At 39.0% G+C, this 16,620-nt stretch overlaps 3 protein-coding genes across 3 annotated transcripts; 2 read left to right on the top strand and 1 right to left on the bottom strand.

Moving 5' to 3' along the window:
- Positions 1–4,189: 4,189 nt before the first annotated feature.
- On the top strand, positions 4,190–5,561 carry HO173_007065 (uncharacterized protein; the record flags this gene model as incomplete). The annotated part of the gene is made up of 4 exons (XM_037308970.1): positions 4,190–4,529; positions 4,580–5,088; positions 5,140–5,422; positions 5,482–5,561. 4 exons carry the CDS (start codon positions 4,190–4,192, stop codon positions 5,559–5,561), a joined length of 1,212 nt encoding a protein of 403 aa, XP_037164234.1.
- Positions 5,562–6,202: 641 nt separating this feature from the next.
- HO173_007064 (uncharacterized protein) lies at positions 6,203–7,117 on the top strand (the record flags this gene model as incomplete). Its single annotated transcript, XM_037308969.1, has 5 exons — positions 6,203–6,213; positions 6,288–6,342; positions 6,427–6,532; positions 6,607–6,915; positions 7,038–7,117. The coding sequence occupies 5 exons, from the start codon at positions 6,203–6,205 to the stop codon at positions 7,115–7,117; spliced, it is 561 nt and encodes a 186-aa protein (XP_037164233.1).
- A 623-nt stretch (positions 7,118–7,740) lies between these two features.
- HO173_007063 (uncharacterized protein) lies at positions 7,741–9,403 on the bottom strand (the record flags this gene model as incomplete). Its single annotated transcript, XM_037308968.1, has 4 exons — positions 7,741–7,991; positions 8,041–9,099; positions 9,153–9,236; positions 9,286–9,403. The coding sequence occupies 4 exons, from the start codon at positions 9,401–9,403 to the stop codon at positions 7,741–7,743; spliced, it is 1,512 nt and encodes a 503-aa protein (XP_037164232.1).
- Positions 9,404–16,620: the final 7,217 nt, after the last annotated feature.

The following is a 16,620-nucleotide window of genomic DNA, read 5'->3' as shown; positions in this document are numbered from 1 at the left end:
GACATGGAAAGTTTTGCTGTTGAAAGACAAGCTTTGGTGCTCGATGAGACTGCCAATCCCTCAGTAGCAAGGCCAGAGCGGACAGGTTCTTTTTTATTCCAGCTCCTGTGGACCTCAATCGGCTGGAAATTGCGGATGTTTAGCCAATGATTGGTGGTCTTTTACATAAGATCGGTCGCGCTGGCGGGATCTCTCAGCTATTTGATGCACTACATAAGCCTGTTCCTGGTCGTTTATTGCTCTGTGTTCTGCCGAGAGACCTTATCTCGCCGTTTCATGTCGTCCAACGCTCCTCTGCTTGCGGCGCCGTTGTCTGTTTTAGCAGCGACTAGCACAGCTACTACTGCTCATCTCAAAGAGTCGAGACGACCCTGCCTTTGGCGTATTCTAGCCGTTCAAGCCTGGGCGCAAACAAGCCACGTAATGCCGCGATGACACAAGAAGAAGACAAAAATCGGCCGAAGAAGTTGGAGCGTGTTCAAGGCCTTTCACCAAGACCTCATAGTTCTTTGCACATGAGAGCCGAACACAATACCAAGCTGAGAGGTCCAGCCGAAGCGTTCAGAGATTCCAAGCCAGATTTTCCCGATCTGCAAGAATTAATGTCATAGGCCCAAACCCTTTGATCTTTACGTGACGTTGAGCTTCCCGAGTCTCAAGGCTCAAAGCAAAAGGAATTGCAACCTAAACGGATCTGCCCAATTGCCTCTTTCTCAACCGATGACGACGAGGCGACGATAGATCAGTGGTTCAGATACCCATGTCGCAAGCTCTTCAAGTGCAGAAAAGCAGCAAGCAACTTCTCGGAAGCCGTATCTCAATCTTGTGGTTGTCCTCATGCTGTGCGATTTCTGCCTTCTTTCATGTGTAAGAACGGTTCCCCGACGCTGACAATGTCTGGGTTTGTTTACAGATCTCAAGGCCGGAAGCCGATTCTTTGGCTTTACGAGCCAGCTTTAGACTAGATCACGTATAGCTCCGGGAGAAGGCGACTTTGCATAACAATGACAGTATCCCATCCTGGCGACGGATGTATAGCTCGCTGGCAACAAACAGGCGCTAGGCGCAAACTCTCACAGAGGCGATGCGACCAAAGGGGAAGGTATGCCAAAACCTTGCAACAGCCGTTTTCATTTCCTAAATCCTTTGATTGGGCACATCGTCTCGATAGCAGGTGGCAAAATGTGTTTACTTCATTGTGCATCTTCAGCTGTGTGCTCCCGTCCTCACAACATCACTTCGTCTTCCGACATCCTCCCCAGCGCTGTTCAGCAGCGAGACTTTCAATGTGACGCACGAATTTCTCCTGAACTCCTCAAAGGAGCTGGAAAGGTGCAACTGATGCTCGATCGTATATGGAATAAGAGAAAACTTACGTGCCGCAGTATAAAACCACCGAAACCCTTGCTACTACAGACCAGCCGGCTCCTCCCAAATCCTCAAGTTTTACGACTACGGCGCCCAGATCATCGCCGATTACGATGTTTACAGTTCACTGCAGAGCGCCGCGAGGGATGTAAAGACACATGCTTCGGAGGAGGTCATGGGGTGGCGGGAACGGCAGTAGGGTTCTGTTGATGTGAGACTGCTACTGCATCCGGGTCGTAGCATGACTTGGGGAATGTGGAAGGAGGCAGTCAGGGCCATTGCGGAGTTTGTGACGCATTATCACTTCTTGGATATGGATTCTGATGTTGTGCAAGCTGGGTTGGTGGTGGGGACGGGAGTTTTGAACGGTTGTTTGAGTAGCAGAAGAGGATCGGACACCGCATATTGGAAAAGGGTTCGGATAGCCATGAATACACACAGACCGCTGCTGGATCATTGGAGTGCAGGTGAGTACCCAAGGGGAGTCGCATTGGAAAAGGTACAGATCCTAAACAATGCGGCGGCATGAGCATTAACGATGAATATTATGTCGCTGTTCTAGATTCAAAGTTGCGCAACCCTGGATAAAAATCGCAATCGCGGCGCAAAGAGAAATAGAATCGACGTCCCAGACTGCGGACTTTTTTGACAGCTTGCCCGAAAAGGCTGCAATTCAAGGCAGCAGTCATTGTCAATTCAGGGCCAATGTTTGCACAAGGAAGCCTGAATCCCCATTCCTCTCAATTTTCGCAGCCTTGTGATATTCCATGTTGTACGGAGGTCGGCACCAAAAGTCCTGGACATGCCAAGACAAGGGTCCAGGTAGGGCTGAGTGCTTGGCATACTTCCAAATTTCATGGATAGCATCATTATTCTTTATTTTAATGAGTACCAGTGCTCTATATAATAGCGACGTAGTGTATATATACGGAGTATATATATACGAAGTATATATATGCGAAATATATATATAATAGCGATATTAATAGAATATATAATAGTAATAATATTAAAGTACTAATTATAATATAGAGAAATAGAGAAAGAGTATAAAGACTTTTAATATATAAGTCTCATTTATATAGTATAATAAATAGAAATCTTCTTATTACTCTCTATCTTAATTATCTTTTATTAATATATCTAATACTTAAAGTATTAATTATAATAATAAGTTATAAGACTCGAATTTAAATACTTACTAAGTCTTCTTAATTATAAATAAAACGTTATATTACTTAAAAAGATATATTAAAAACTTATAAGAAAGTTAAAAGATAATAACTATATTATTAAAATTATAAATTTACTTAAAAGAGAATTTAGAAGTAAATAGAGCGAATATTAAGATATATAATATATTATAAAGATAATATATCTTAAAGATAATAACGAGTATAGAAAAGATTATAGAAGAGGTAATATACGATTATATAACTTCGTCGAGCGAGCTAATAAGTATATATATAATTATATAAAGCATTATTATTAAATAACTGTAACTATACAGAAAGTGCCAAGAATGCCAAGAGTGCCAAGTATTTTAGCGCTGTCCAGGACTTTTGGTGCCGACCTCCGTAGGAGTGGAGAGATGCTGGATCTGCTAAGAATAGTAGACAAAGGCGCAGCAGGTAGACGTGGAGCGAGCAAGTCCTCTGCTAGGCACCCAAGGAGGGCTTGAACCGAGTATATGGTAGTTTCAAGGAAGCAATACATGCCGAACAGCCTCAACACAGGCTGGCCTTTGTGCGCAGTCGTAAATCGTTGGTATAAATGTAAGGTATAGCAGAAATGTGGACGACCTCTGGTAAATTGAGCGAAATCGCATGGGCTAATTACCGAATCATACCCCGAAACTATGAATCCTTACCGAATCATACCCCAATTACTGAATCATACCCCTACACCAAAATTTGGGGTATGATTCGGTAAGGATTAATTGCTTGGGGTATGATTTGGTAATTTACCAAACTTGCTGTGTAGACTATTGGGAGTGAAGACTGTGTATGAGAGTCACAGACTGGGTGTAGATAGGCTGGGGGGCCAAATTTAGCCCACTGTTAGCAGCCCCCACGGGGGCCCTATTTAGGTCCAAATAGGGGTGTCTGGCTGTCAAGCGCAGAAAAAGCCTGGTCCCGGGGGTGTCTGCGCTTGACAGCTACAAATAGGGCCCCCCTGGGGGCTGCTGCTAACACCCACTCGGCTTTCGTCTGATGTATTTAAGCTGGTAGGTTACCCATTGAATACGGTCGGAGATATTTCCTCTTTTCTATGGTCGGATGGCCCAGATCGCGGATTTTCTCCTTTGCGATTTTTATCATGAATGGCAAATTACCGAATCATACCCCAAGTAATGACAAATTACTGAATCATACCCCTAGGGGTATGATTCAGTAATTAGGGGTATGATTCGGTAAGGATTCATAGTTTCGGGGTATGAATTAGTAATTAGCCCGAAATCGCATCCTGAAAAAGCTAATCCATTTTAGGTAAGGACAAGTTGGATCCAAAACTCGGTCTCACTCTTACGCATGTTCTGCCATCTCAGTCATACATTTTTCAACGAACAACATCAGGCATCAATTCAGAACACAATTTACAACCATCTTCTGCTCTTCTCCAAACCTCGATCGAATATTCATCGGACCCCCAGGCCACACTCTCGATACGTGGTCCGAAGCTCGTGAATTAGGGGCTTCTGTTCTCAACACTCCGAGCGAGCTGTGCAATGGCTGTAAGCATCTTCTACTCCTCCATCAATTACGCAACGGTCAATCCTGCTCCGAACATACACTGTCGCTGAGGGAGTAGATTCGCTGCAATGACTTTCAACCTGCAGGTGCTGACCGGTGATCCTCAACAGCAATACGGTGGTTACAGCAGTGGAGGCGGAGGCGGAGGCGGCTACGGCCAAGCCAATCCCTACGAGCAGACAGGAAACCGATACGAGCAGCAAGAAGGTCGCTACGACCAAGAGTCCAGTAACCCATACGCCCAACAAGCAAGCAACCCCTACGCTTCACAACCCGCTGCGCCACAACAAGCCTATGGAGGGCGACAGCAACAGGGAGGCTACGATGGTCGATACGGTCAAGCTCAGACAACGAATGGCGGCAGCTCTACCTACCCAGCCGGTGCGGGTGCGACCGGCGGCGGCTACGGTAAGGTCAATGCTGAGGACAGTGTTGGGACGAGAATTAATGGTCACTAGTTGGAGGAAATGATGTCGAGATGACACCCATGAATGGACAAGCCGGTGCATATGGAGCGCAACCCAGCCGAGATCCCAATGCGATCTTGAACGAATGCCGAGACATCGACCGGGGCATTGACTCGATCCAACGGAATCTCGAACGCCTTCGCTTCCTCCAGCAGCGAGCCATCGATGACCCAGACGCGAGTCAAGGTACTCAGACCAATCGCGAGCTCGACTCGCTAAGCTCCGACACGATGACACTGTACCGCAGCTTCGCAGCTCGTATCAAGACGATCAAGTCACAAAAGGAGTCTGGAGACCCAAGGAACAAGCCGCAAGTTGGGTTGGTGGACCGCAAGTTGAAGAGTGCCATCAATGAGTACCAAATGGTGGAAAAAGACTTCCGGCACAAATTATCCGCCCAAATGGAACGGCAGTACCGTATCGTCAGACCAGATGCCAGCGATCAGGAGGTTCAAGAGGCTATCCAGGATACCTCGAATAACCAGGTGTTCAGTCAAGCTGTATGCTATTCTGTTGTATCAAACCCAACACTCCGCTAATCCCCTTCTCAGCTACTCTCTCAAAACCGACGCGGTCAATCACAATCAGCACTGCGCGCCGTTCAAGGCAGACACGAGGCCATTCAAAAGATTGAGCGGCAGATGATGGAGCTCGCCCAGCTCTTCCAGGACATGGAAGCCGCAGTCATTACGCAAGAGCCTGCTATACAGAACACAGAAGAGAAGACGGAGAACACGGTGGTCAATCTGGACCAAGGAAATAAACACCTCGATGGAGCTGTCGTCAAGGCAAGATCTGCGAGGAGAAAGAAGTGGATCTGCTTCTGGATTGTTGGTGAGTCTATCTTCGCTGTACCTCCAATTGCTCTCAGGGTTAATTCTAACGCTTCCCAGTGCTCATTGTCATTATCATCGGGGTCGCTGTTGGTGTTGGGGTTGGAGTGACGGTTGGCGGAACCAAAAAGAACACTTGATTGCCATGTCTTTCGGTTGCACGCATTTTCCCAAAAAAATCACATGGCACACCCAACTTCTCCTTTTCGTCAGCTGTCATTGGCCTGCGAGCCTCATCGGATTCTTGCGCTGGACCATTGCAGCACCAGAAAGGCGTTTCAGACTGCCGGAAGGACGTCTTGGATGGCTGCTTCGTTACTCTTTGATCTTGCGCCTTCACTTCTAGAAAGCCGCGGGCGCTGCTATTATTAATAGCCTACTTTAGATATGTAGGATAGGCGAATGTGGTAATAGAACGTATCAACACATTATACCATGCCTTTGCGATTGAACGCTGGTTTTGTTTCTCTCGATAAACGATGATAATGCATCGAATCTCAGGGTCTTCAACGATTGGACCCTTGAATCTTGTTTCTGAGAAGCGGCCCTTTTTTTTTTTTTTTTTTTTTTTTTTTTTTTTTTTTTTTTACGCCGATTGGCGCGCTGTCAGATCGCTTAGCGTCCTACTAGCCGAGCCTATTCGGTCGAATCCTGAGTTCCATCCTGACCCTGTTTCCGACTCTCAACCTCAGCACATCTTCCTGTACATACATAGTATTCCCCCCCATTGACAGCTTCTCCCACACTGTACGAGGAACCCATACACAACCAACCTTCAACAATGTTACGATGGTACCACCCCCCTTTCCCTTCGTCCCCCCAACCTTACGACAAAGACCCCATCACTAAATGTCTCCGAATCGCAGGTACCAAACCAAGCTCGCGCGCCGGCCCCTACTCACACAGAGCATCACCACAGCCGTCAGTTGCCCCGATCCTGTCCAATTCGTATCATGCGTCGCCATAGCTTCTGCAATTACTGACCGGAAGACGTACGGCGAGCAGGTACTCTTCGCAACGGGCGATGTGATGGCGCAGCAAGCGGTTGAGCGCGTCGGGCCCTCCAAGCACAACCTCGCCCGCACAGGACGAATGGCCCTATACGGCGGCGGTACATCCCCCCCCTTCCCCCTTTTTCCCCCATCCACCCCCCAGCAAACTGACAACCGGCCCGAAACCAAACAGCCGTCTTCGGCCCCGCCGCCACGACCTGGTTCTCCTTCCTCGCGCGCCGGATCAACTTCCCCACGGCGCCGAACCTGACCATCGGCGCGCGCGTGCTGACGGACCAGACGGTGTTCGCGTCGACGAACCTGTTCTGCTTCCTGTCGTCGATGGCCGTGATGGAGGGGACGGACCCGGGCGAGAAGCTGCGGGGGACGTACTGGGAGGCGTTGAAGAAGAACTGGATGGTGTGGCCGGCGGTGCAGGCGGTGAACTTCCGGTTCGTGCCGCTGGAGCACCGCGTCTTGGTGGTGAATGTGGTTAGTTTGGGTGAGTGGGGGGTTTCAATCTGTCAATCAATCGGTCAATCGATCGTTGATTCCCCTCGGTGGAAGGGAAGGGAAGGGAATAGGGAAGGGAAGAAGAGCGCTAACGCGTGCGTGTCTCTACAGGCTGGAACTGCTACCTCAGCTACGTGAACAGCCAGGGCGGGAAGGAGAAGATAGGAGACGTGCTCGACAAGGAGGAATGAACGAATGAATGAACGAATAAATGACTGCGGCGGTGGTGTAAGCTACGATACCCCTTTTTTGTAATTCTGATCCCTAGAAGCTCGTGTGCTGTATCTTTCTTCTTGCTCACGATGGCGTCGAAACCATCGCATAGATGCCAGGATTTCCAGCCCCAGTCTTCTTACATGTGATCATTCAGGCTCAAACAGAAAAGAAACAGAACAGAACAGAAAAGAAAAGAAACCTAAGAGCAGTCCTTGCAGACACGTTCATTTTGGGCAAAGAGCATGTATGTCTATGCGAACTTGAAACGTCGAGAGGCACGAGAGGGATGAGCATGCCGGTTGTCATGTTCCCGAGTTCAAGATCCGTCAGGTTTGGCACGAACTTCCAAGATGGAGCCAATGGCTACCTATGGTGGTTAAGGGCTACGAAGCTGGTGGTTTGAGCCGCAGGGCATGGTAGAACCGGGGTTTGCCATTGCTTCAAGAACCCCCTAGGAAAGAGTAGCTCAGACCCAGGGGTGAGGAGCTACTGTCATGCATGATGTTATTGAAGCCAGCTTCTGAAGCTATTTATCCACCATCTATTCTATCGCATTATCATCAGTCATATCGATCCCTGATTCTCACATCGTCATCCCTCATTCCTGCACGTTAGCCGTTGTTGCTTCCTGACCCTCGACTCCCCACCGTGTCTTCTCGTCACCAGCAGCCCATTTTCTCTCCACATAGCCTAGAGTCTCCTTGACCTTGTTTACGGTATCTGAATCGCCGGTGTTCTTTCCAACATTATCGCTGATTTTGATCGCAGGACGGCCGGAGGCAGAGGAGATCTTGATGACGATGTTGAGAGGTGCGGACTTTGTACCGGTGGAAAGATGATTAAAGTCATCTGCGACGGGTCAGCTGGGTCAATGTTTATCCGGACTCTAGATACTTACTTGTCAAGAAAGTCCCGATGCCAAAAGTAGGAATGAAGCCAGCCTCTTCTGCGGCCTGCATGTACTCAAGACACAGCTCGATGTTCAGGGAATCCGAGAACACTATGGTCTTCTTGTCCGTGATACCTTCACTATCATAGAAATCCCGCATCATCTTGACGAACTCCAGAGGATTCCCAGAGTCTTGGCGGACCCCTGTGAAAGTCTGAGCGTACGAGCGTGGTGGGTCCACGTTCGTCACATGAAGATGTGGAGGCTGGTCCCCAGAAGGCTTGGTGTCGACCACGGTTTGAGTAGCAGAAATAGCCGGAAGCGGCGCTGACGGCAATTGAGTGTCAACAGTATCGACTTCCGCTTCGGCTACTGTTGGTAAAGACTTTTTGAAAGCTTTGAGAAAGGTAGGCGTGCCGAAGGTGTCCGTCAGTGCTATGCCCAAAACACCTTCGCCGAAGCAGCCGACCCAGTATCTCAAGGCAGTCTCATTGGCGTGTTCGTAATCATCGGTTATGGATGCTATGCCCATGAACCACTCGTGGGCGACAGTGCCAACTGGAGGGACACCGTATCTCATAGCGAAATGAACATTGCTCGTCCCACTCAACTTGCCCTTCCATCCTCGCTCTGACGCAGTATTGGCCGCCCTCGTCAATCCTTGCATTACCAGGTCGTGAGTGTGGTAATCTCTTCTTCGTCGTGTGCCAAATTCCGAAAACATGCAGCCATTTTCCATCAGCTTGATGCCCTTGGTGTACGCTCTTTGTTCTTGCCCCGTATGACTCCAGTCTTTGTCGCAGAAGCGGAAGTATGCCTCGCTTGTGAGAGCAAGCAGCGGAATTTCATAGAGTATTGTGTGCAACCATAAGCCCCCAATGTCAAAATGTATGTCTCCCAGGTCATGTGCGCTGCCAGTATCTTTGAGAGGTTTGAACAAGACTTTGACTTGTTCAGAAGGCTGTAAGCGGAAGGTGGTGAGGAAGCGTAGGTAGGAGTCGTTGAAGTAGGTGCAAGTACCCTTCAGGTACTGAAGCTCCTCTGGAGAGAGTGCGATGTTTCCTAGTTCTATCATCCAACATCAGCATAGAACATGCAGCCAATTGACCGTATTGACGTACTCTTGACCTGTTCCTCGATCCAATGATAGGCCTCCCTGTTCAGTCGCATGTCCGAAGTCCTATTCGTGAAGGCGTATGTGACCCCTGCTCCATATCAGCGGAAGCTTCGACTACCAAAATGCTAGGCACTCACGAACGTCAGGAAGGTACTTGAGAATGGCGCATTGCATTGTCAGCTTGTAGAGATCGGTATCTAGTAGAGAGAAGATCCCCTCGGGGAGCTCAGTGAGCCCCGCATGGTTGGAGCCCATAGTCTCTGCTCTTGAGCTCAAGTAGCAACGGAAGCTCCGAGCAAAGGACTGTAGAGTATTTGCAGCGAAGTAACATTCAAAGAGGAGGATGAGGATTTCTGGTACGGAGTATGGAGGGCAATTGAAGAAAACACCAAAATAAGAAACGAGAGAGAAAGTCTTGAATGACGACGCCCGGCCAAGCGCCAGCACCGGAACATCTATTTTGATCAAATCCAATTTTTGAAATTTACACAACCACGGACGCGTTTATTTCCTTAAACATCACGGCAAGTTACATTAGAGTCTCTAAGCTTTTATTCGAGATCTCTTTAAGCTCACCACGATATTTAAAGCTTTATCGCCGTTAGAAAATCGGGTTTTAAGCGAAAACTACCTAAAATACCTTAAAGATTATATTATTCACTTATTTAATAAAGCGCGTTATTTAATTTAGAATAGTATTAAAGCGAAAGTCGCTGGAATATCTAAGTAATTAGAGAAGTTCTAGATCTTCTACGAGGCGTTTTATTAGAGATTTCTAGAAATATTCTTATAGAAGAATTTAAACGCGAGTAGACGTAAAGCTTAATAATAATAATAATAATATATAGATTAGCTATTTAGACTTAGATCTAAAGCTAAAAAATATAGAGAGGAGAATAATAGATTTTTTATTATAACTCTCAAACTACGTCGCCGCCTTCGTTATAGATACGTTATTAGAATATAAAATAATTATAAGACTTACAAATAAGGCTATTAAGGCTAGATATCGCGGAAATAATTTAGACTAAAAGATTATAAACGATATTAATGTCGTAATTTATAATGACTCTAAGATTATAAAGCTCTTTAAAACTCTTAAATTATAATCTTAAAGAAGATAATTTATAAACTTCTATCTATTTAGCGCGTTAGCTTTTAAGCGACGATTTCTAGCTCGAAACCTTTTACGTCAAAGATATATTTCTTCTTATAAAGAGATTATTATAACTATCGCCTTTTGATATTATAGTCTTAATTATATCTAATATCTTTATAATAATAATATATATGATTAAAGTAGAAATAATAAATCTATTAGGTGATAAGGCTTTAGAATATTATAAAGAGTAAGCTTGATTAACTTAATTTTATACTATTAGATATTATCGAAGCGTATAAAATTAAGTATATTAACTAGCTATTAAAATATAATTATTAAAAGTTATTAAAAATATATAGATTAGCTATTATTATATTTTGCTCTCTTAAAGTCGTTAATTTTATAATAAAGAGAGATCTTATTTAAAGAAGTTAAATATACGCCTATAAGCGCTTTATATATGATATTAATTTTAGATAATATTATAAATACTAGGGCTATAAATATAAAAAGTACTTTTATTATATCGATATAAGATATAAAAGATATAGCGCTCGCGGTTATATTAAAGCGAATTATTAAGCTAAGCGTCTTTATTACTATTATTATAAGTAAGCTAAATATGATCTAAAAAAGAATATATACTCGAGAAGAAAGAAGAAAATAAGAAAATACGTCGGAAAAATAGATAAATAAGTACTAGGTCTTTTCGAAATCTGAAGAATATATTGCCGTATAAACGACCCCGCCCTACGATATTTAATAAGTCTTCTTCTTAAATATTAATAGTCTAAGTAGCCCCCTTATAGTAAAAGAGAAGGAAATCCCTTAGCGTAGAAGCGCTTATACGGATTTTTAACCGCAGATCTTAATAAAAGTCTTATTTAGAGATATACTTAAGGAGAGTAATACTGTAGTTAAGTCTTAAAGAGGATTATAACTTAGACGTTAGAGTTTAATAAGAGAAAGATAAGCTCTATAGATATTAGCCTTTATATTATAACGATAATAAGCTTAAAAGAAATAACTAGATATTCGAATATCTCGATATACCCCTTTAAAAGATAGAAGAAAAGTAAAAATTCTAAAGATTCTATATTCGACGCGTTTTTAAATACGCTAGCGATTAACGTAAATAACGCGAAGCTAAGCGAGAGAAACTTTAATAATATTAGTAATATCTTATCTACGTAGTAATTATAAGCGAAAAGAATTATAATATATCTCTTTAGAGAAATAAGTTTAAATATTATTAATAAAGAAAGTTTAAGAGTATATAGAGATTATATAAATCTTTAAGTTGATTTTGATTAACTCTTTCTCTTACTTAACTCGCCTCTTAAATATCGCTATCGCCTTCGATATTAATTATCTTGAGAAACTCTAACCTTAAACTTACTTCTCTTTTATACTAGATATTACTATTATAACTTAAGCCTCGCTATTCTTAATTTGTTTTTATTAAACTTATCGAAATTCTTATTACTAAGAACTTATTCGCTTATTATTAAGTTAATCTTCGAAATATCTATTTATTATAAAGGCGAGCGTAATAGAAAGACGAATAATAGTAGAGTTAGTAGCGTCTTTATATGACGTTAAGAGATAATTTAATCTTTAAGCCTTGATAATATCTAGGCTAATTCCCCCTCTATCGAAGAGTAGAAGATTAAGAATTATCTTTTATAACTATTAGAGATTAAAAGATTTAATTATAGCGAACTTTCTTTGTAATTTAAAAGTATATAACTATAATCTAATAGCGATCTAGAAACTCTAGATTAATATATAAGTAATAATTACTTATTACTCGATTAAGGCTTTCTTATAATCTATATTACTCGAATAATAAGTACTATAATAAGAAAAGAAGTTAAGTATATATTTTTATATATAAATATATCTCTCTAGTAAGTATCTTCTAGCTTATAATATTCTTATTTATTAATATTCTTAAGTGTAGAGATTTAGCTTTAAATATAAATGTTAAAGAATATTAATATCCGCCTAATTAATATATATAATCTCTTCGAAGAATTAAAACGAATTAATCTCGAAGAAGATATTATTTTAAAGGCTATTAAAGATATTTAAAAGGGCTATAAATAATAATAGTCGCTTTTATCGCTTAAGATAGAGTTAAATAATAGAAACTATCGCTATAGGCGACTTTAATATTTATTACTCTATCTAGAAAAAAAGTTACATTAACGCGAGCCCTAGAGCGATCAAATTACTCGAAATTATAAACGAATTTCGATTTATATAATAACTATCTCGAGGTATTAAAACGTTTAAGTTTCTTAACTTAACGTCTTATATGTTAAATCTCTACCTTATAATAGAAGATCTAAATAACCGCGTTATTTAATATCGAATATAAAACGACCTAAATATCGCGTTTAATTACTATTTAATAGAAATTAAAGTAAATATCGTAGTTAAGATAACGAAGTCTTCGATAAATTATAACTACTTTAAAATAAATAGGGCGCTATATAATAAGAAACTTATATTTTAAATTTTCTAAATTCTAAGGAAATTCTTATTTGAGAGGCTTAACTTCTTCTTTGTAAAGGTTCTAAAGACTATTTATAACTCTTTTATTCTTATTACTCTCGAAAATAAAAAGAGAGACTTTCGAAAATCTAATTTTAATAAAGAGTATAAAGAGATAAGCCGGCTAATATAGAATATTCGTCGACTTTATTAGAAGCTTAAAGTCTTCTTTAATACTCGTTATCTCTATATAACTAGAATAGAAAAGCGCGTTAATAATTAAAACGACGCGAAAGAGATAAATAATTTATATAAGCCTTATAAAGAATTATCGAATTAAGCTCGTGGAAGTAGCGGGCGATATAGATAAAGTATAAAAGCTTACAAAGTGGATATAGAATTAAGCGATACTCTTTTCGCTATTTATTTTAAATCTAAAACGCCTTAATAAGAATAATAATAATACTTAAGAAGAATAAGATAGCTATTCTCATGAAGAGGTTCTTTTTTAAGCTCTTTAGCGATTAATCTAGATAACTTAAAAGAATATATCTATTTAAAGCTACTCTTAATCTTAAAAATTATTTAAAAGAAAGTCTTAATAATAATTCGAAAATCGCTCTCTTTAGAACGTCTTAAAGAAGATAAATTATTTAATATTATACTTTAATAAAGTCTAACGACTCTATAAGAGTTTCTTATATAACTTTTTAATAAATACTTAAAGTAAGAGTATTATCTTATTAGCTTTAAGAGTTTTATTATAATAATTCTTCGTAAACTCGAAAAGAGAGATTACTCTATTTCTAAGTACTATTGCTCTATCGCGCTATTTAATACTCTTAAAAAAGCTCTTAAATTAATTATAGTAATTCGACTACTCTATCTTATAACGAAGTATATCTTTATTCTTAAAAACTACTTTGAAGAAAAAAAGAAAATATAATAAAGTATACGCTTTATATATTAATCGAGAAAATCTACTTTATATAGTAATAGAAGCGAGTATATAGTCTACTCTATCTAAATATTATTAAAACCTTTAATAATATTAATTACTCTTAATTACTTTATAATCTTTATAAGTATAAAATTAATAATATAATTGTAAACTAAGTTAAGAGTTTTATCTCGAATTGCTCTATAAAAATAAGAGCTTTAGACTTCTTATTTAAATTCTTTTTATAGTAAATCGAGATCCCTTAAGAGCTCGACGATCTTCTCTCTATTATATTACTTCTATAATAGCGATCTTATAAAAGAGATTATTACCCCCGAAATAAAAGCTTTAAAGATTAAGTATATCGACGATATAGATATTCTAGTTGCTAGCGATATAATTAAAAACTATATCGCTATACTAAGAATTATCTACTCTATCTATCTTTGTTAGATTCTAAAATATATCTTAAAATTTAATTTAAATAAATTTTAATTTATATACTTTATATAGATTTTATAAATAGATTTAATCTCGCTTAATCTAGATAATATAGTTTATAAAGCTATTGAGTCTTTAAAGTATCTTGATATCTTTCTAAATTAGCGCTTAATCTTTAATATTTATATTAATAAAATAAAGGAAAAATAAGCGCTAAGATCTTAATATTAAGCGCTTTAGATAACTTAATCTAGAGTATAGATATAAAGAATCTATATATAATCTATATCTTAATAATATTATTTCTCTTTATCTATTATATATTAATATAATTTTAGCTATTAGATAATTATAGTATTAAAAGAAGAGAGAATAAGACTCTAAGATTTATACGAGGGGTATAAAAGAAATACGCGAGAATTATCTCGAAAGTCTTTAAGACGGTCTCGAGAGGATATTTTAGATATTAAATTATTTCTAATATTAGTATAATAGATATTAAATAACGTAATAAATGACGCTATACTTCGAATCGTTATTAGTTTTATCTATAATTGTCTTTAGATAATAAGAATTGAATAATCGACTTTAGTATACGAATAGCTAATATAAAGCGATAATCTTAACGTTACTTATACTTAACTTAGCCCTCTAAAATAACTTAAATAACGCTATAAAGCTATTTATAGCGTTAAACTTAAGGCTCTAAAATCTCGCTTATTATATATTAACTCTTCGTAATAATAGCCTTTTTGTATTATTATCGCTATCGACGCGAAGATAACTATAAAAAATATAATCGAATAATCTATTATAATAACTCGAAATACGTTATTATCTATATAAATAATAGTAGAATTAAAGATAAAATAGACGTATTGATAGTTTAAATAATATTTATTTAGAAAGGTCTAAGCGTTTTAGTCTCGACGAGAATTATCTATATTAACCTCGAATTTTAATTTACTATCTATTTCGAGGAGCTCTATAGATTATATCTCGCTTTAGAAATTCTTAGAAGAACTCTTAAAATTTTAGAATATAAGGTTAATTATTATCTTTATAGATAATTAGATAGCGATTTATAACGTCTATAACCCTTAAAGCCGATCGAATTAATATATAATAATTAAAATTATTTATCTCCTCGATATCCTCGAACGCTAAGTTAAAATCTATTAGATCTTAGCTTATTAAGAAGTATTAAGAAATAAGAAGATTGATAGAGTAGTTAAGAAAGCAATAAGAATAGCGAGAATAAGGTTAAGACTTAATAACTACTATATTATTGAATCTAATCTCGCTTATTATATTATAAAGCGTACTATATCGTAAACGCGCTATAGATTAATAGATATAAAAATAAAATAACTTGATAGCGTCGCGTAAAGTAAGAGAGCCGATAAGACATCTAAAATCTATCTCGAATTCTTATATACTAAGAAAGTTCAAGTCTCTAAATAAAGCTAAAAGCGTAGTATTTATATAAATAAGAATAGCTTATATCGATCTAAATAGCTTTCTAGTTAAAATCGACGTTCTCGATATTAAATCGTAATATTCTTATAAATATAAATCGAAAATATAAGATTATATATTACTATATTGCGAGCTATATAGAGAGTTATAAGAAATCGTACTCTAAGTAAATAATAAGCGAAAGATTAATATTAATATTTTTCTAGAGAATTTAACGAGGGTAGTCGTTATTACTTATTTTATAATAAAGATAAATAGGCTTTAGTAGTTTTAACGCTATTAAATAAATAAGAAATTAATAAGTAATAAAGGCGAAGATAGAGGTAATATTAATAACGTCTTAAGGCGAATATAGTAAGTATCTTAATTAGTATTAATATCTATAGCGAGCCTTCGAGCCTATATTATAATACTTTAAAGAAATTACTCTTATATATATATTACTAGAGATAAGAGTTACTTCTAAATTACTTTTTTAATTATTATTAAAGAGAGATAATAAGATAGTTTCTAGATTTTAAGCGATTAATAAATATAATTCTTATAAGATAAGCTATTAGAGAGGGTTATACCCCTTTTTAATACTCTTAAAAATATCGCGTCTAGCGAAGACCTCCGTAGACGACTCTAAAATATATTTAAAATAGCGGCTATAAATTTAATAGCAACCTAATCAGCGGTAGTACCTAGAGAATTCTTCGAGTTAAGAGAAATCTCCTCGAGGGCGCCTCGATAGAGAATCCTCTTAAGTCTTTCAGCGAACTTAATAGGCGTTTAACACTTAGAAGTAGCTCTAGGACCGAGAAACGGGCCCCAGGTTAGCACCCGAGGCCGGAACTCTCCTAGTAAGGCATAGCCTTCGGCTGGGACCCCGATGCTAGTCTTCGGACCCCATCAATGAATAACTACTACTACTACTACTACCAAGCGCCAGCGGAACCCAAGGGAGTGTTATGCGCTAAGATAAGATAGTAGTACTGAACTAGTCCGTTCTTGAACATTTATCACCAC

The sequence above is a fragment of the Letharia columbiana genome (assembly GCF_014066305.1).
Source record: "Letharia columbiana isolate WasteWater2 chromosome Unknown Sc0000022_s0, whole genome shotgun sequence".
NCBI classification, from domain to species: domain Eukaryota; kingdom Fungi; phylum Ascomycota; class Lecanoromycetes; order Lecanorales; family Parmeliaceae; genus Letharia; species Letharia columbiana.
This window is presented reverse-complemented; position numbering and strand designations above follow the sequence as displayed.